Genomic DNA, 20,677 nt, shown 5'->3' with positions numbered 1-20,677 from the left:
CAAGGGTAAATTGTATACATTCCACAAGAATACTATACCAACAATTATACTTGCTTTTTAGTCATATTGTTAGGCTTAAATCATGAGTCTGATACTGGAGAGGCAGTTGAAGAAAACCCAGAGGTGAACTGTTGCAACAGCAAGAGGTTTATTTTTTGGCCACCGCGCGATGGGGCCACCCTATAAATCAGCAAAGAGTGGCCCAAAGAAACAAAAGCCTTGGGTTTTCATAGGAAAAAATGCTGGGAAGCTCATGGGTTTTAGTCTTGGCAACTTGGGATTGGATGAAGAAGCTATAAGGTACCTGACTTCTAAGATAACTGGTTAGTATTAGGTGCTCAAATTTCAGTCCAGCTAAGAGTGAATGTGGCGGGCGGCAAGTAAAGATGGGGGTGGGGGATGATTAGCTCATCCTTGAAGATCGGGGCTTCGAGCTTTTGACCAGAGGTCAGGGGCTACTCAGAAGAAGGTGTGAGGCCATCTGGGTTGGTTGCTAAGAAACACTATCTCCCAGACAAGTCTGGTCATTCTTTTTGCTGGGCGAAGGTCGTTGCTTACTTGCTTTCTTATCTCTGTCCTCACAGATGGCCAGGGTCACATTCCTCTGTTCTCTGGAGAAGTACTAAGAGGCTTTAGCTTAACCTGGGCCTATAGATTTTAGAAGACATATAGGTTACAAAGTTAGTCTGATCCTTTCAACATCTTAGGTCTGGTTCATCTCTCTCAGGTCTGCACATACATGCATCTGTGCACACAGGTACAAACATGGATTCACATGCATTCCATACACAACACACACACATTAAAAGCTGCAAATAAACTGAGAGTGGGCAAATGTCTTAGGGTTTCTATTGTTGTGCGGACACACCATGAACATGGCAACTCTTATAAAGGAAACCATTTAATTGGGGCTGGGTTACAGGTTGAGAGGTTTAGCCCATCATCATCATGGCAGTAAGCCCGGCAGCACGCAAACAGACAAGGTGCTAGAGGAGGAGCTGAGAGTTCCACATCTAAATTCACAGGCAGAAGTGAAGACTGAGACCCTGGCCATACCTGAGCTTGTAAGACCTTAAAGGTCTCCCCCGGGACACAAAAAGGCCACACCTCCTAATAAGGCAAGCATTTCAACTCACGGGTCTATGGGGGTCATTTCTATTCAAATCAGCATAGCAAACTTTTTTTTTTGTAAAAAAAAAAAAACTTTACATATTATGGTATGTATTGTGTGCGTGTGTTCATGAATGCATGCATGTGTGGAGGTGAGAGAAAAATTTTTTCTCTTTTATTAAAACAATTTTTTTTTTTTGGCCAGGCATGATGATGCATGCCTTTGATCCCAGCACTTGGGAGGCAGAGGCAGATAGATTTCTGTAAGTTTGAGGCCAGCCTGATGTCTCACTGTGTAGCCTTGGCTGGCCTGGAGCTCTCTATGAAGAGCAGGCTGCCCTTGAACCTAGAGATCTGCCTGCTGTAGCCTCCTGAGTGCACCAGCACACCTGGCGGAGGACAAGTTTTCAGAGCTGGTTTCTGTTTCTGCTGTAAGATCGAGGGATAGAACTCAGGTCCTAGGACAATGTGCTTTTACCTACTGAGCCATCTCCGGCCCAACCTTTCAAAGGGCCACACAGTAAAAAGGTCTCTGGTAATTAATAATTTTTCTGTTGTAGTAAGAAAACAAGCCTAGGCAAGAAAAGAATGGACAAGTTATGTTCCAAAATTGAATAATGAAATATGAATTTCATACAACTTTTGCATGCTACAAAAAGACATTCATCTTTTGATTTTTTTTCCAGATCAGTTTAAAACAAAAACAAAACAGAACCAAAACCAAAAAAGCCGGGACGTTTGTTCTGAGTTTGCTTCCAGTTGGATAAAAACAGTGGGCGGATTGGTCCCCCGAGGCAGCTGTAGGCGGATGCCTTTCAAGGTGGGCAGCTTGGTCACTCTAAGTGTGCGAGCCGGCTGGCGTGTTTGAGCAGAAGGCACCCAGCTGAGGAGCTGCAGGTGGCCAAACTATTTCCCAAAGAGCCCCAGCTCTGGACCTAGCGAGCGGAGCTACAGTCTTGATGTCTTCATCCATCCTCCCCACCCCCCTTTCTATTTTAGGACAGGCTCTCACTGGGCAGCCGCGTCTAAGTCGCAATCCTCCTGCCTCAGCCCCCTGAGTGCCGCAAGGAAAGAAAGGCCCGGGCTGGGTCTCCAAACCTTCAGGGCCCAGACCTCAGGGTGCATCACCCGCCGCCCTGTCCATCCCCGCTTGGCCCCTCCGCCCGCCGCAGCCGCTAGGGGAGCCAGAGCGGGAGGACGCTCCCCGGGGCCTGGCGACCAATCGGGTCGGCGCTGCGCCCGGGGCCGAGCAGCTGACCGCGTCCGCCGCGGCAGCCAATCACAGGTGGCCGTGGGCCGGCGCGTGGCGGCCGGGGCTTTGCCGTTGGGGCGGCGGGGCCCGGGAGGCCGTGGTGCGGGGCTTCCCGCGCAGCGCCTCGCGGGCCGCGGAGGCCGGGGAGTCGCAGGTAGCGGCGGGAGGTGAGGGCTGGGGCGTGGCGCCGGGGACCTCTGAGCGGGCGGCCGGGCGGGGAGGGCCGTGGGCGCGGGCGGCCGGGCGGGGAGGGCCGTGGGCGTGGGCGGGCGAGCGCGGGCCCCGTCCTGGCCCGGGCCTGCTCCCCGCGATGCCGTCCCCTTCGCGGAGGCCCCTGGCGGCGCTCGGTGGCGCGGGCCTGCGATCCCTGCCCCTGGGGAGGAGGCGCCCGGCACCCGGTGAGGCTCGGGAACCAGCTCGGTCAACGCGCTGCGAGCCCGTGTGTAAGCTGGGAGTCCGCAGGCCCTTGGAGGCCTTTAAAGCATTTAAAAGCCGTTTATTTGCCTCTTTCCCGCACAGCAGCGTCGTGTTGGTGTGTTCGGGCGACTGTGTGCTTCCTCGATCACCCGTGCAGCTCTCCGGGCTCCTGAGACAGTCTCCTCGCTGGCTGGTTCTGGTTCGAGCAGCGCTCGGGTGAGTTTTGTGGTTTTGTTGGCCGAGGTATGTTGGACGGGAGCAAGTCAGACGGTGGGAATAACCCTCAGAGTTGTGGGAATAACCTGGTTGGAGGAGTGCTCGCCCCCGACTCTTTCCCAGGACTTCACACCGGATGTGATGGCCTCATACCCAGTTCCTGTCCGTGGAGACAGGAGGAGCAAACAGGTTTTGCATCAAAGCAAAGGAAACAAAAGAAGTCGGTAAATAACTGGTAGGGAGCGAAGTAAAATAACATGAACAGTGTAACGAAATCTTAGGGCTTCTCTCTCTCTCTCTCTCTCTCTCTCTCTCTCTCTCTCTCTCTCTCTCTCTCTCTCTGTTTACCGCGGATTTTTGTGAGTTCGAGGCCAGTCTGGTCTACAGAGTAAGTTCCAGACAGCCAAGGCTACACAGAGAAACCCTGTCTCCAAAAGCAAAACAAACAAACAAACAAAAAAAAAAAAAAAAAAAAAAAAAGAAAAAGACAAACAAAACTTCTGTTTGGCATTTCTTTTCTGAATGGCTCTGATCAATTCAGGCCAAGTATTGCTGTAATTCTGGAACCTTCCAAGTTGCTTCCTCAAGTGGTGGTTAAACCCTTCACCTGAAATCATGGAAAGAGAGAGGAAACAGTATGGCTGCTCTGTAAAGGTACTTCTCTGTTTTCTTTTATCAGTAGGAGGCACAGATGAGTTGATGCATACAGCCTGAGAACCAGCTACTGCAGTAAAATGTTAAGTTGGAGAAGTCCTCACCCCATTTGTTGAGGAAGGGTCTTGAATAGCCCCGGGTAGTTCATGTAGCTGAGAGTGACCTTGAACTCCTGATTGGACAACATTCCCTCCCAGGTGCTTTGGTTTCAGCCTGATTGCACAAGCCGGATTTCTGGCTTTTTGACCCCAAGAATTCTAAGGCGTTATTAATAGTACCTTAGGGTCAGCTTGATACATCAGGAAACAACAGTAGGGAGCAGTGTTCACCTTTAACTTTTGTGCAGTGTTTTAAAGGTTTTTTTTTTGTTGGTTTGTTTGTTTTTAATTACAATATAATTGTGTGGTTTCCTCTTTTCCTCGTCCTCCCCTGCTCTCTTACATAAATCGGACCTGCTAATTCTGTGTAATCTTGCTTGTGTATGTTTTCAGGTCTGACCAGTTGGTGTTCTTCCTGGGGTAGGGTTAAGGACTGAGGAGCTTTTCCTCTTCCACATTAGCATACTGTTGGTGTTGTCCTGGTTGAGATCATGTTGAGTTGGTGAGGGATCCATACTGGTGAGGCTTCATGGGTGTTTGAGTAATACTAGTGTTAATTCTTTGAAAGTCTGGAAGAATTCTGTGCTGAATCCATCTGGGCCTGGACTTTTTTGGTTGGGAGACTTTTAGTTTCTCGTTCTTAGCCATTTTTATTTTCTTCAAAATTCTCTGTTCAGGTCTGAAGTCCTTTTCTTGAATGGCGTTTTTATTTTTTAATTTTAATTTTAATTTTAATTTTGGATTTGATGTTTCCTTGAGTTCTGCATATATTCTAGAAATGAATCTTCTGTCAGATGAATAGCTGGCATAGATCATTGTGTGGGCTTTCTCTTCTTAATGGTTTCTTTATCAGTTTTAAGTCCCACTTGTCAGTTGTTGGCTTCATTCTTGGGAAAATGAGTCCTACTCAGAAGGTATTTTCCTACACCTAGACCATGCAGGGTACTGCCTGTTTTCTTGTGGTTGCAGTGTTTCACAGTTAGATCTTTGTACATTGGGAGTAAACTGGTGTTAGTTTTTATGAAAGGTTTAGATATTGGTCTAATTTCATTTTATGCTTATGGACATCCAGTTTTCCCAGCACCATGTGTTGAAAACCCTTTTTTTCTTCCGTTTTTGTTGGCATTTTTGTCAAATACTAAGTGGCTGAAGTTACATGTCCTCATGTTTGGATCTTTGATTTTGTTTCAATGGTCTGTGTCTGTTTTTGTGCCAGTACTGTTTTGTTTTCATTACGATGGCTTTTTGTTTTACTTTTTTAAGTTTTTTGTTTTGTTTTGTTTTGAGACAAGGTCTCTATCTATTCTTGCTTCTCTTGGAAGTCACCTCATAGACTAGAATGGGTTCACAGACCCTCTGCCTCCCACATGTTGGGATTAAAGGTGTGTGCTGATGTAAATATACCCTAAGATCACTTACAGTTTCCAGGCATGGTCGTGCACACCTTTTAGTGTGCAATAAAAGGGAGGCAGAGGCAGGTGGATCTCTGTGAGTTTCAGGCCTACCTGATCCACATAGCAAGTCCAGGACAGCCAAGACCACACAGAGAAACTTTAAAACAAAGCAAATCTGGTATAATAATTTCTCCAGCACTGTTCATTTTGTTCAGCATTATTTTGCCTATCTCGTGTCTTTTGTGGTTTTATTTAATTTTAGAATATATTTTTTTTCTCTATGTGAAGAATGAGAGGAATTTTGGGATTGCATTGAATCTGTAGATGACTTTTAATATCCTATAGAACAGGATATTAATCCTGAATAATCTGTGAGCATGAAATGTCTTTCCAACCCATTTTTTTTAAGTGTCTTTATTTCTTCTTTTTAGAGCCTTAAAATTTTCATTGTAGATGTCTTTAATTTTCTTATTTAGGTTTATTCCTGGATATTTTATTTTTTTGATGGTAGTGTGTTCATGATGATGTGATGACAAGACAGAACAGAGGTTCCTTCATCTTGTATTTTTGCTGAGGCCATTTTAGATTCGACTAGAATTAATCTTGATGGAGAGCTCTGTATAAAATTATCCAAATCTATTTTGGGAGCCCAAAGTCAAGATGTACCAGCTAACTTATCTTGGCTTCTGTTAAACAGTCTGCTTGTGTAAAACCTCTCCTTTCAGCTAACTGCTTATCTTAGCATCTGTTAAGCTGTTTGCTTGCACAAACCTCTCCCTGCAGCTGCTAAGAGATAACAGACCTGTGTTTTTTTGCCTTTAAAATCCCCTTAGTTTAAATGCTCAGCCCTTCACTTGGGTCCCAAATACATGAGTATAGTTCCAATTGGCTGAAAGAAATGAAGACTTTCAGTTGTGTGTAAACTGTGTCTGAGGTCCTGTGTGGTGGGCCCCTCTAACAGTCTCCTGTATATGTTGTTTGTTATTAAAAAAAAGCTATTGATTTTTGCCAGTTGATTCTGTGTCTTTTCACAGTGCTGAAATTGTTTATTGTGTCAAGAAGTTTTCTTGTAGAATTTTTGGGACCTGTTGTATTATAATCTGTCATCTACTAAGAGCAATTGTTTGATTTCCTCTTTTCCTATCTGTGTCCTTTCTGCTGCTTTCATTTCCTATATTGCTTCAGCTAGTGCTTCAAGCAAAGTATTGAGAAGGATGGGAAAGTGGTCATCCCTGTCTCATTCCCAACTTGAATGGAATTGCTTCAGCTTTTTCTCCATTTAGGACAATGCTGTCTGTGGGTCTCTCATATATGGCTTTTATTATGTTATGTCCCCTCTAGTCCTACTTTGCCTAGGACTTTTATCATGCAGGCATGCTGCTTACAGTCTGACCTGTCAAGGAAGTCATGGTGGCAGAAGAGAAGCCTCTGGTCACATTGTAAACACTGACAGGGAAGTAGTTAATTTTGCAGCCATTTTAAGACTTTTTCATTTCTTTTAAGTGTATAACTAGAAGTTAGACTGCTGGTTTATGTGATGGTTCTTTAAAACATTTTCCTCTCAGGAATGTCTTTGCTGTTTTCTATAACAGTTGTATCACTTTACAGTTCTACAGCATGAGTATTCTAGTTTGTCTATGTCCTTGCCAACAGTTACTTCCTGTTTTTAAATTTGCTTTTTAAAATAGCTGTTTTTAATAGCCATTCTAATTGATGTGAGGCGATATCTAATAATTTTAATTTTCATTTCTTTATTTGTGATGTTGAGCATACTTTCATATATTTCTTGACTACCTTCCATCATTGTTGGGGAAATGCTTATTAAAATATTTTGCCCAAGTTTTAATTCGTTGCTATATAGTTTTTGTTGCTGCTATGACGTACTACCTGGCAAAGCACCTTAAGGTTTGTTTAGGCTTATGGTTTGAGTGTGCAGTTATGAGTCTCTGCATCGACTACCTCCTACAAGAAGAAGCTCCGTGGACCAACACTGAATAACATTGATCTACAAGTATAAATACCAATATTTGGAAGGTGGAGCAACATATCTATTCAGTAAAACAACAGGAAGTTTCCTTCCTAGGGCCTGTGACCTTCCCAACCATGGTCTTTTGACCAGGTTCACAATTCAGGCATGAATTACATCTTGTGGAACAGGCCTCATTACACAGCCATCATTATTGAAGCAGTAGGCACAACTCTTCTGGCAGATTAGCACTGTAGCATGCAGAGCCCTCCAGTAGACAAATGCAGGAACGGCTTTTCTCTTCTGGTGGCCAGGTAACACCTTGCAGCGCTGAAAGCCATCAGAGGGGGAAGCTTCCAGGTCAGTCAGTTCAAGCGTGATTTTTTTTGTATACTGCTGCCAAACTGTGGGGTGTCTTCAGCAGTAGGTCTTAACATCTGGCTAAGGTAAACAGTGAGGCAATAACAGTAGCCTGTGTTGTTTGGGGAGCCTCTAAAGTTTTCTACACCAGTAACCCATGGATGGGTGTTCCTACTCCAAGGACTGATGTTTTTCATTTAATAAACCCTGTCTTCTATAGGAATTTTTGTTCACCCATGTATCAGGATGCTCCTGTTTAAACTTAAAACAAGAAACCCTATATTTCTAAATTAGCTTACAGAGATTTTTTTATGTTAATTTTATGCTCTGCCTTTTTGCTAAAAGTGCTTGTTAGTTCCAAAAGTTTTCTGGTGGAGTCGTTAGAACCTCTTCTGTGATAGAATCTTATTATCTAATCCCAGGAAACATGTTGTTTAGGGTCTGTGTAAACCTTCAAAATAATAAAAATTTTAGGGCTATAAAATTTGTTCTTACATAAGCCTGATACCCATATTAGTTCTGAAATTATCATCTGATATTTGTTACATTGGAAAGAATATCAGTCATTTGATTTAGATTTTTGTTTGTTTCTGCTGTGATGAGACTATGACCACCAACTATTTGTTTATGTGTGTTGGTATTTGGCCTTCGTGTAAGTCTGTGTGAGGGAGTTGGATCTCCTGGAACTGGAGTTACAGACAGTTGTGAGCTGCCATGTGGGTACTGGGAACAGTGTTGGATTTGGGCTGGTCTCTCCCACTGAACGGTTGCTAATGCTGAGAGCTATTTTTGGTTTTCACAGCTTGGGAGTTGCAGCTTGTATTTGATGGGCAGAAGTCAAGGATGCTGTCAGGCACCATCTAAAAACTCCCCATGTAAGAACTGCCTGGTTCCAGATGTCAGTAGTGCTTAGGTTGAGACAAACTGCCCAGCTGTATACAAAATGAATAAGCCTAGTTGACTGCAAAAAAAAGTGCTTTCAAATTCTTTCATTAGTGTGTGTGGGTATACGTGTGTATATACATACACATATATATGTTTATATATATATTTACAGGAATAAATGCTACAAAGTTAGATACTAATGTTCAGATACTGTGTCATGCATGGTCTGTATTAGGTGCTAGTTTAATTATTATAGATAAGGTTGTGTTGGGCCTATTGAGATGACTCAGCAGGTAAAGGCGCACAGTGCTGCCATGTGTGACACCTGGAGTTCAATCTCCAGAGCCTGTACAGTGGAAGGAGTTTCCCATAAGTTGTCCTGGGACGACCTCATGTGCCTACACATACACCCACAAAAATAAGCAAAGAAAAATGTAATTGACTAGAAGATAATGTTGGTTTGAAGGCCATATATTGCATTAAAATGTTTTTTTTTAAGAGATCTTCAGAATTTGCTAATTTTTGTAGCAGTTCTGTAGCAGTGTTTCAGAGTACCAGTAGTAATTTCTTGAACAGCCTGTTGTTGTTTTTTTTTTTTTTTATAAACTCTCCGAGACAGAGTCTCTTCATGTAGCTATGGCTGTTCTGGAATTCACCATGGCCTCAAACTCACAAGCAATCCACCTGCGTCTGCCTCCCAACTGCTAGGATTAAGGTGTGTACTGCTAAGCCTAGCCATTGAACAGATTAAAATATTGTGGCAGGATCTTGGATCTTGCTAGCTTGGAAGTCACTGTATACGGCAACCTATACTTGACCTCATGAAATTACATGCTGTGCCCAATCATTTATGTGTGCTTATGTGTAGAATTTACTTTAACAGGATTTTGGTTAAAACATTATAAAATTCCAGCTGCTGCAAATCCTTTATTAGCCTCCAGAATTTCTGATTTGGACAAAGTTCTTCAAGTTAAGTCTGTAGAAAACGTGGAATTACTGGACCGTAATCTGTTTCAGTAATCAGATGTTGTTAGTAGTGAGAGTTACTACCTAACTCTCATTGGCTTGTTTAACAAATTCTGTATTTGCTGCATCTGTGCTTTAGGCACTGCCATTTGCTTTGGTGATGCCACTGTCACCATCAAAAAGTCACAATCCCTGACTTTTGAGTTTTTTTTTTTTTCTCCCCTCCAACTGGATGGACAAGGGGAACAAATCAAGATAAATAAGTAAATTTTATAACATGGTAAATGGTGATAGAAATTGGAGGTGACCAAGGAAGGGAATGTGAGTTAGGTGGGTTGAAGTATTTGAGGACCTCACTGAGAAATGTGGTGAGGATCCAAAATGCAGGTGTCTGGATGAAGAGAGTTCATAAAGGAAGAGCACATAAAAGGATCCTAAGCAAGCCACAATGTTTATCACATTCAGGAAGTTGCAAGGAGAGGGCCAGTATGATAGTCTGTCTGTAATCTCTGTGCTTGGGACAAAGAGACAAGATGATTCTAAGGTTGGGCTAGCCAGAGTTATGTAGTGAGTGCCCATCTTAAAAAAAATAAACAAAACCCTACACACACACACACACACACACACACATCTACATACATGTAACCCCGGTTTTTTGCATGTGTGTTCATTTTATTTTTTAGTATTTTCACTTTTTAAATTATCTACCTCTGAGTGTGGGTTTGTATAAGGAAGTTAGTATCAATTTGGGTGATGAGGTAGGAAGTAGGTGGGGAAGAAAAGTATGAGGGAAACTGTAGGTTGTTTCAGGGGGTTGGAAATACAGTCTGGTAGGTGTTGGAAGGACTCAACCTTGTAGAGGAATTTTAATTCAGAACATGGCTGCTCTGGCAAGAGATCACACCCAAAGACCTTCTAGATCTTTGTGATCCAGATGGAATACACATTTGCCTTTAATCCAGGAGACAAGCAAGTAGATCTGAGTTCAAGGCCAGCCTGGTATAGAGCAAATTTCAGGTAGTGAAAAGCTTAGGTTCAAGTGTGGTGGTACATACCTTTAATTCGAAACAATGAAGGTAAAGTTAGTTTGTAGAAGGAAACACCCATGTTTGAAAGTGGTGTCTAATTGAGTTGCAGAAAAAGTGATGAATCAGAGAAGATTTGACAGAATAGGATATGCCTCACTCTCCTGAGAAGAGAGGAAAAAAAGCTACTGAAGGAGAGAGGAGCCAGTTTAACTAGGAGAGTTTGGCAGAGAGAGGTTGAATAAGAGAAAAGGCTAGACACAGGTGAAAACAGAATGAGCCAGAGAATGGGAAGGAACCAGAAGATTAGAAAAGATTGCTGGAGTTAGTTTGAGTCAAAAGAGCAATTCAGGGGCCGAGAGAGAAGCCAGATTGAATAAGTCAGCTGGGGGAAGAGTTTGAGCCAGAACAGCTGAGTTGAACCAGCCAGGTATGAGCTCAGTCTTACAAGAAAGGGTGAGCGTATTCAGCAGTAAGTCTCAGAGGCTGAAAACATTCTAGGCCTAGATTGAATTGTATGGAGGCCAGAAGCTTCCAGGACTAGGCCTAGGTTAGCAGCCAGAGGCAGTGAGCCTCTGAGACAGTTACCTCTGGCAAATAAAGGTTACTTTTTCATGACCTTCATCTGAATGAGTCAGAGTCAGTGGAGGGTTTTGAGTTGAGCAGTGGTAGAAGCTGATTTGGTTTCACTCTGCTTGCCACATGAAAAGGAGACTGAGATGGCTTGAAGGGAGATGTTCTAGAGAAGCAAGCTGGTAAGCAACATCCTTCATGGTCTGTGCTTCAACTCCTGTCCTATGTCCTTGTCTTGGATTCCCGAAGTGGTCAATTGTGACCTGGAAGTTGTGAGATGAAGGGAACTCCTGCTTTCTCTAAGCTGACTGTGGTCATGGTGTCTGTCTCAGCCACAGAGCAAAGTAGAATGCCACCATGTACTTGTGAGGAGGACTTGGAGAAATTGAGCCAGAACTGACCTGGAAGCCTTCTCCTGGAGGATAAGTTCTCTCTATCCCTTCCTTACTCTGCCCTCTTTACGTTTCTTGACGTGTTTGCCTGTAGCCTCTTTGGCTTCATCGAATTCTTTGATTGCTTATAATTGTTCTTTTAAGTTGTGTATTTAGTCTCGGCATTTCTCTAGGACTGGTGGTCTTCAAGGGACACATACTGTCTTAGTCTTCTATACTGTTTGTTTTCTAGATTGTCTGATGTTGAATAGAAGTTTGATGGTTTTGTTTTTGGTTTTTGTTTTTGTTTGTTTGTTTGTTTGTGCTGTTGTCTGAGCCTGGTTGATTTCAAGACAGGAATGAGCAGGTTAGTCATTGAGCTACTGAGTGTTGATTATGGACTGGAGAGACTGGGCTAGCTCCAGTTTGCTGGTAACTAATGTGCAGAGGTCTGAAGAGTAGGGTGAGATTGCTTGGGTGAAGGCCAAGAAAGTCCCCTAGAGTGGCTCCTGGCTGGGGCTGAGCTTGGAGGGCAGTCAGGTTCAGGGACATGGTCAGACTCAGGTGAAGAGCACACAGTGGGCCTTGGTGAGATAGCTTGGAGATGGAGCCGCACCTGGACCTGCTCAGACTCACTAACACAGAAGGAATATTTGGCTCTTAGCTGGGCCTGAGTCTGGGGACTGGGGACTGTGAGAGGAGGCAACTGGGGGTGAGAGGATCCATCTACAAGAGCTTGCTGATGCGGCTTCTGCCAGGGTCTGGAGGGCTGCTTGGCTAGGTGGTGCTGAGTGAGAGTCCCGGGTCACACTAGGCGGGAGAGACCATGGATGTGCCATCTGCCCAGGTCTGGGCCTGGAAGGTTGGGGTAGGATGGTGGTGGCACTGGCTGAGTGTCCATGATGTGTGTAACCACCTCAAAGTCTTTGGCGAGAAGTCCTTTTCTGTGCTCACTGATGTGTGCTGTGTTTGCACTCAGGTGGCAGAGTGTATAGAGGAAGCGCTGCAATTGTGGCCACACCTGCCAGGAACCACAGCAGAAATGGAGCGGTCATTCATGTTGTGCAGTGAAGAACAAGATCCAGAACCACAGCGGAGTTTACAAGCACCCAGTCAAGCCCACGATGAGGATGCGGAGCTCATCTTTGTAGGGGCGGAGCATGTAAATGAAGATGCTGAACTGATATTTGTAGGAATGACTTCAAATTCAAAACCAGCCAAATCAAACATTCTGAACAGAGTCACCCCAGATTCATGGTTAAAAAGAAAGCATGATGGGCTTAGAAAATGCACTACTCAAAGATTGCGGCCCTCAAGTCCTGCTGTACCCATATCGGAGACGGTGGTCGTGCTGCCGGCGTCTCCGGCTGAATCAAGATCATCAGATAGTCCTATTATTATTGAGCCTTTGTCCGAACCTGATTATAAAAGCGATTTGCCACAAGTTGTGCCTAGTAGCTCTTCAAAGTGTAGTTCGCCTTTGGCTACACTCTCAGGTTCGAAGCGTAGCCCAGCGAGGGCGGCCCTTTCAGGAGGAGAGCTGAATGAAAGTTTGTACGTATCGCCGTGCCATTCTACTTCTAAAGGAAATGTCGTAAGCCCTGGACGGAATGTTGACATTGTAGAACCTTCTTCAGCTTTGTCCCCTTCAGGTACTGTGCACCATACCTCAAATCCTCAGCAGAAGAGAACCACCTTTGATGTTCCCCACTCATCAAACCATTTTGTGAATGGAGCCCGTCTCTCAGAGGACTCTGTCCGTGCTCAGCCTCACCAGGAAAATGGATTGGCTGAAGCAGACTCTCCAAGTCTAGCAAGTCAAGAGGCCTTTGACCCCAAGAAAGGAAGTCTGACCCTCTTACTTAGTGACTTCTATTATGGACAGTATCAAGGAGATGGGCAGCCAGACCAGAAGAAGACTCACACAACCTTTAAATGCCCCAGCTGCTTGAACTCTCTAAAAAATATTAAATTTATGAGCCACACCAAACATCATTTGGAACTGGAGGGGCAGGGGAGTGGCGGCTGGGGGAGCCACACTGCCTGCCAGCACTGCCACCGGCAGTTCACCTCCCCTGTGCAGCTGGAGTGTCACGTGGCCTGTGTCCACACGGCTCCAGACCCTTCCAGGGTCTGCAGGATCTGTGAGTTGTCGTTTGAGACCGATCAAGTTCTTCTACAGCACATGAAGGACACTCATAAGCCCGGGGAGATGCCCTATGTGTGCCAGGTCTGTAAGTACAGATCGTCTGTCTTTGCGGATGTGGAGACACACTTCAGGAAGTGCCATGTAAACACTAAGAACTTACTCTGTCCATTTTGTCTTAAAGTTTTCAAAACTGGGATGCCATACCTAAGCCATTACAGGGGCCACTGGCAAAGGACTGGTCACCCGTGCTCCAAGTGTCGGCTGCGGTTCTTGACCTTCAAGGAGAAGATGGAGCACAAGACCCAGTGTCACCAGATGTTTAAGAAGCCTAAGCAGCTGGAAGGGCTGCCTCCCGAGACGGAGGTCGTGATTCGGGTGTCCCTGGAGCCTGTCCAGTCAGAGTCTGTGAAGGCTGCATCAGTTGTTGTGAGCATAACTGACTGAGAACCAGCTTCCCCCAGATCTCAAGGCAGACCTGCGAAACCATCCCATTGGTCCTATGCCGGAACCCAGAGCCCTTCGTAGAGACGAGAACACACCATACATTGTTGTTCCTTAGTGCAAAAAATGATGAACTGATGAATAATCGGTTTTTCTTCAATTCGGTGGTAATGGGGAGTTCTTGTTTTCATGTTGTGAGGGTTTGTTTTGTTCTCTTTTAGTGCTGGGGCTGCATCTAAACCTCACAATAAGCAAGTGCTCTGCCACCCCATTCCCCAGTCGACAGCATATTTGAATGAACTGTGAGCATTACTTAAAATCCATCTGCTTTTCTTGTTAAGTGTTTGGTTTAACACAAGGAAGGTGTGTGTATCTGTATCCACGTGAGTGGAAAACAGATTAAACTTAATTATTAGTATTTCATGTAATGTCTAAGATCGAGAGCTCTTCCACATCAGAGTTTGGAGTTTGATGGGGCTAACAAGGCCCCGCCTCTCCCTGAAGATCTATAGGCAGTTAATGTTCGCTACGGGAAGGAGAGAGACTTTTTTCTTTTCTGGTTTGAGAGACATCTTCATAAGTGGTATAACATGGGTAAGTGGACGGGCACACATTGATTCCAGCCTTGAAGCCAAAGAAGGAATCCTGGCCATGCGAATATCCAAGGAGGCCAAGCCATTCCTGTAAAGTGCCGGCATTTTGTGAAAGACCTCTACAGACATTAAGAGCACAGCTGTGTGTCCTCAGCGCTGAAGCAGCAACAGTAATTAGTAAGGTGGGAACTGTTGTCCACCGACTTCTATTGCTTGATGCCTAGGGTAGTTGGATCCATTCACTCTTTGTCCCATCTTGGCTAGCTGTGTTTGAAGAATGAACTGGCCATATTCTTCCTTTCCTGGGGAAAGAAGCGTTGGCTTTTATAGCTTGAAGTGTATTGATTCCAGTAGCAGTGGTTGCTATAGGAAGGAGAGAGACTTTTCCCCCCTGTTTTGAGAAACATTTTCTTAAGTGGTGTAGCATGGGTAAGTGGCTTGGGCTGAACTTAGTTCTACTTTCAAGCTGTAATAGGAACTTGCCCAATAGTACTGGACATAGCGCGCCACACACACACACACACACACACACACACACACACACACACAGCAAAAACAAAAAACCCAGGGTGACTAGAAATTAAGCCCTCTACGTAGTGTTTTCAGTACATTTTCAGTACGTGTGTTTTGTGGTAATTGAACATGTGAAGCTTGCGGTTTGGTGCCGTGGTGCTTTTTCCCCCTTGGTGCTAGGGATTAAGCCCAGAGCCTTACAGGTACCAGGTAAGGGCTCTGCCACTTAACTAGATCCCTAGTCACAATTTGAACCTTGCTTCGTATTTAAGTGACCACAGAGCAGTGTTCCCTTTGTTGTATGTGTAATTTCCCAATTGACCACACTAAAACTGCTTGGGTCTTACTTGAAGCACTTCAGTGTGCATGACATGTCCTAAATGAAGACTTGTCTTCTCCCATGTAGTATGTCGTACTGCTTAGACGGCCACTGTCTATGGAGGAACAGCCCTTCATAGAACTGTAGACACCCCCTGGAGACTGGCCTTCAGCAGCTTCAGTAGCATTGGCCATTTCTGTAAATTTCCAGGGCTGTCTCCTTGAGTCGGGCCCAGTGCCGCCTACTGTTCTGCTCCTCCATCTCCAGCCCGGACGACCAGTGGCTTCTGTCCATCCCTCAAGGAAGGAGTCTGGACGCCTGCTGGTTATAGTCACTGTCTGGGAAAATCTCTTGAGTTTCCTGTTCCTTTCTTTAAAGGTACCTTATCTTGCTGGTTGTGGTAGCACACACTGGTAATAACAGCTCTTGGGAGGCTGGGGCAGGTGGATCTGGAGTTCAGAGTCAGCTCTGGCCTCTTCAGTGAGTGTCTTTTTGGGACAAGGCACACTAACTTTTCATCTTGTACCTTTCCTTTAGGTGTAGAAAGTGTGTTTGTCCCATTTGTTCAGGTGGAGAACCGCGCTGTTTCTGAAAGGAATCTGCAGACTTCTGTACTGTCTTTGGTAAAAATAAGCCACCTTAGACCTGTGCTTAGTGTCGCCAGCACTGTTGCTGTAGTTGCTGTTTCAGTAAATCATGCTCCTGAGGAGCACAGGCCGTTGTTTACTGCTAAGGGAGGCCCAGCGCTCGGTCTCCTGCCCACCTGTCTCCCTGGGCTGCCATGCTCCTGCCGCTCTCCTCGCTGCTTCGCTGTTCTGATCTCTTGGCCTTGTCATTCCTCTAGTAAACTCCCGTTTCTTCTTCCTGATGCAAAGGCTGCACAGCTGCTCTCTCGTCACAGTGCTTTCCCCTAAGCCTGCATGGCTTGCTACCTCACATGTGCTCTGTTAGATTACGCTCGTCAGGATTTCGAGAGGGACTGGAAACTCCCCTGCTTGTGAAGTCCTGCTTATTCCTTCTCTCTGAAGGCAGTTTACCTCGTGTTGCACCTTTCTTCCTTCTGCTGTCTAGCTGAGTTTCCTAGTCACAGAACTTGAGGAAGAAATCACTTCGGTTCTGTCGTAGAAGTGAGCTAGCTTAAGTCCATTTCTGTGCCTATTACACAAAGAAGTATAGTGAGCTGAGTCTTTCAGAAGCTTTCTGTTTTATATTGATAGCTCTATTTTTAAAGCAATGTCACTTTGTTTTGTTTGTACGTGTATTAAATTTATCTGTCAAGATTACTATTTTGTTACTCAGAAGTTTGTTGCTTGTTCTTTCAAATAAAAGTCATTATTTTGTTAATGTTGCCAAAGTTATTTATAAGAAATAGCAACTAAGGAAATAAAACATTTTGTGAAAACCTTTGGCTTTATTGTTTTTTTTTTAACTGTATTTTAGCTTAATTTTTGTTTTGTATTTTCTGCATTAAGTTTATTTTTACTCTCATTGGTTAGAACTTCTAGATGATGTGTTCAGGGGAGCTAGTAGTCTTGAGTTTTAAATTTTTTATTTTACTTATTGTGTGTATGATTTGTGTTTGGGATGTGGAAATGTGTGCCGGTCCACATGTGTGGATGTCAGAGGGCAACTTTTGGGGTTGTCTCTTATCCAGAGATTGAACTCTGGGCTGTTAATCTTTTTTTAAAATCATCTTTTTATTGGTTCTTTGTGAATTTCACACAGGGTATTCCAGTCCCCCTCATCTCCCTTCCCTCCATATCCACTCTCTGCCCTTTCAACCTACCCCCAAAAGTAAACAGCGAACATCCCCCTCCCCCACCAAAAAATAAAACATCTTTCTGTGAAAGCTGTGGTGTGTCACACAGTTTACCCTTTTGTCCAAACAGCTTTACTTACAAATGTTCGTTGCACTGAGTCATTGGTCTGGTTTGAGGCCTCTGGCCTCTGCTACACCATCAATACTGGATCCTCACTGGGACTCCTCAAACATCACCATGGTTCCTGAACCGGGACATCTGTGTGGCCTTTGGTGGTCACATGGGTCCTGGACATGGAAGAGACTTGCTGCTTCAGGGATCAGGACATCACCACGGCCTCAGGTGGCAGCTCAGGCTACTCATCCGCTGTTCCTCACCTGCCTCTTCATAGTACACAAACCATTCAGCTTCTCTCCACCACATACTTGTTCATGGTCCCTGCTCTGTGGGTGGTTGGGCCTCTTGGGCCATTAAGCTTTTATCTACTGAGTCATCTCATTGACCCGTTGTTCAAAGTTTTCTGTTTTGTTTTTTGAGATAAGTATGGCTTTTTTTTTTTTTTTGAGGTTGCTCTGGCTGGCCTGGAACTCACTCCGTGGACCAGGCTGATGTTGAACTCAAAGATCTGCCTGCTGAGCGCTGGGATTGAAGGCAAGTGGCCACCACTGCCTGGCCTTGTTCTTGGCTTTAATGAGACTTGCTACCAAAGGTCCATGACCATGTTAAAGAATTTCAAAGAGAGTGGTTGTATTTTATTGGATAGTTTATAAAAGTCATGTATTTTTTTTTTTTTCTTTACTAAACCAAAGATTTGCTGGGTATACAGTGTTAATCCCAGTTCTTGGGAGGCAGAAGCTGATAGATACCTGTGAGTTCCTAGCCAGGAAGGGCTACAGGTGAGATCCTATCTAAACAAATCAACAAACAACCGAACTAAAATAAGGTTTTGCTTGGTTGTGTTCACAACTTTAATTTTACAAACCTTCAGTCAGCTGTCTTGAGGCTTGCCTGTAATAGCACTCTGGAGGCTGACTCAGGATTTTGAGTTCTGTGTCAGCCTGGGCTACTTAATTAGTGAGACTGCTTCATAACCTCAAGACACTGTCTTATTTTAAATATTATCACAGTTTTATCAGGATTTCTGGTTTACTTTACCTTTTATTTTTGTTTTATTCCCCAAATAGTTTATTTCTTGTCTCATTCAGTTATACTTCTACTTACTTTGGGATTATTCTTTTTCTGTGCTAACTTAAAAGCCTTATTCTTTGCTTTATTAAAGACAGAATTTGTCACTCTACAGGGAGTGGGACCTGGGAGAGTGGAGCCAATAAACGAGTTGGACTAAAGTCGCAATACAATAGCTGATTTTATTCAGAGCATCAGACAATTTATACTCTGAGAGTTAAGAAAAATACAAGTACACTGAACAATGATTTTCCATAGAGGCATATAAACAAATAACTAAGTGAACTCACTCCTACCCACTACAACTGGGCATGAAAGCACATTCCAAGAAAAATTTCATGTTTTTCAACAAATAATGGAACTCATTTTTTCTTGAAATTTTCTCACAAGCACCTGGAAGTTCCCTCTCAAAACTCCATTCTGGTGTGTATTCTAACAGACAAGTGTTGTGTCTTAATATTTATTAATATTTATTATTGATTTATCTTTTAGTTAAGCAGCAGTTGTTCCTAAACCAGCTGCCTACCCAAACCACCACACAGAGATTAGGATTTATTTAATTAACCTAGAACATAATGCTAATCAATAGTTATTCCATCCCAAACCTTCAAGCCTGCATAGATTCCTACCATTCAGATTACACCCATTATTTTTGCTTTTAGTCATATCTTAGGTCTGGTTCATTTCTCCTCATGGTTCAGAGTCCTCTCTGCAAATCCCTGCTCTCTTATTCCTCCCACTTGCTTCCTTCTCCCTTCCAGACCAGGATGTCCCATCCTATTCTCTCCATTGCTCAGTATTGGTTGGTCATTTAATTGAAAATACAGAAAACAAATGGTGGCATGTTTACACAAACTTGAGACAGGTGACCCTTAGAATAAACATCACAATGCAATGTCCAGATTGAAACCAGATAGTGAGGTAGACAAGTCAGCATTTGAATGAACAAGGGTAAATTGTATACATTCCACAAAAGCATTATAGCAACATTTCCCCCCTAAAAGAAAAGGCTCCTTTTCTTTTGATACAATAATAATATAAAAGTTATGAAAACTATTAGGTAAGATTTACATATGGAATATCCAGTCCATGTGTATTTGGCAGCTTAGGAGAAAGTGATTGATTATCTTATCTTGATAAGTTTACACCTAAATTAATTTTTAGCCTTATTGGTATTACCTATATGAAAACATTTTCTTAAATTCTAAACAACTTAAGCTTAATTGTGGAACTGTAACTATATGGTCTTTAACCCCACCAGAGACTTGAGAAGGAATAAAATTAATTACTGGAATTAATAGGAAGTGCATGTTAACAGCTTCCAAAAAAATAAAAATAAAAAATTGGCAGAGACATTTTGCTGCCTGAATAATCACCCAGAACTCTATAACTTTGGAGCTGTCTTTAGCCTTCTGGCTCAGTATATTTGACAGACATATATGTGAAGCAGGAACCATTTAGGACTTGCTTACCCTGTCGTGTCAGAATTCAGCAATCGACTTATCCTGAATTTAAGCTTTCCCATTTTGGGCAGAATTCTGTCTGTCATGAAACGAGGTCATTTTCTTTTTGCCTGCTTGGCTCCTTTTGAAGTCATCTCCATATGGAGGTTCTTCGATGCTAATAATCTTTGAGGTAGGCAGGGTGCTACCAGGAGATGTCCTGTCTCATTGTCAAAGAATCTTTAAAATAATACATTTATAAATGCCATATTTTGTAGGTCTCTGAAGTTTTTGAAGACTACCTGTCTTTATGTAATCAATCTGTCTACAAAATCTATCTGTTAATCTACAAAATCTGTTACACCTAGGATGTATACTCCTATGATGAATTAGACTAGTGTCTGACATGGCTATGAGTTGATTAACTAACAATTAACTTGCATTACCTAATACCCTAAACAGTTGGTAATAGTAGTTTAAAAATATTAGAAGTAAGCTTGAATTTCAATATACTAAAATTTACCAATGTATTAAAATAGACTTATTTTTGAGCAAATATACAAAATCCTATCCCAGAGTTAAAAATAACCTTATTTGAGAATAACAAATAAAACTTAAATTGAGTAGATTCAATAATCTACTTTTTTTTATTCCTATAAAATATCCCTGTATTCCCCTTTCTTTTCAACCCCTTTTCTCCTTATCTAAAAAAGAAAGATAGAGAAAAGAAAAAGGAAAAGAGAGTGTTGCAGCCTGTTTGGAGTTAATGGCAAAATTGGAGTGCCTGAACAGTGGAATTCGGCCTCTTGGCTCTGGCTCTAATCTAAAGCTTGGTGTCTCAGAGATTGACCCCAGCAGTTCCACAGCAGAGGGCTCTGACCCTGAGAACTAGACAATAAATTCTGTGCAAACATGGTAACCAGACATCGGGTTCTGTGTAACCTTGAGTGAGCCCTCGTATGTTTTGGCCAAGTAAAGTTGCCTCCGT

At 43.4% G+C, this 20,677-nt stretch overlaps 1 protein-coding gene across 1 annotated transcript; it reads left to right on the top strand.

Annotated features, from left to right (window-relative positions):
- Positions 1-2,404: 2,404 nt before the first annotated feature.
- LOC110561765 (zinc finger protein 280B) lies at positions 2,405-16,704 on the top strand. Its single transcript, XM_021658279.2, has 3 exons — positions 2,405-2,516; positions 2,882-2,995; positions 12,267-16,704. Exon 3 carries the CDS (start codon positions 12,330-12,332, stop codon positions 13,878-13,880), a length of 1,551 nt encoding a protein of 516 aa, XP_021513954.2. The 5' UTR covers positions 2,405-2,516; positions 2,882-2,995; positions 12,267-12,329; the 3' UTR covers positions 13,881-16,704.
- Positions 16,705-20,677: the final 3,973 nt, after the last annotated feature.

The sequence above is a fragment of the Meriones unguiculatus genome, chromosome 16 (genome assembly GCF_030254825.1).
Source record: "Meriones unguiculatus strain TT.TT164.6M chromosome 16, Bangor_MerUng_6.1, whole genome shotgun sequence".
Classification (NCBI taxonomy): Eukaryota; Metazoa; Chordata; class Mammalia; order Rodentia; family Muridae; genus Meriones; species Meriones unguiculatus.
The sequence above is the reverse complement of the archived record's forward strand: the minus strand, read 5'-3'. Positions and strand labels throughout refer to the sequence as shown.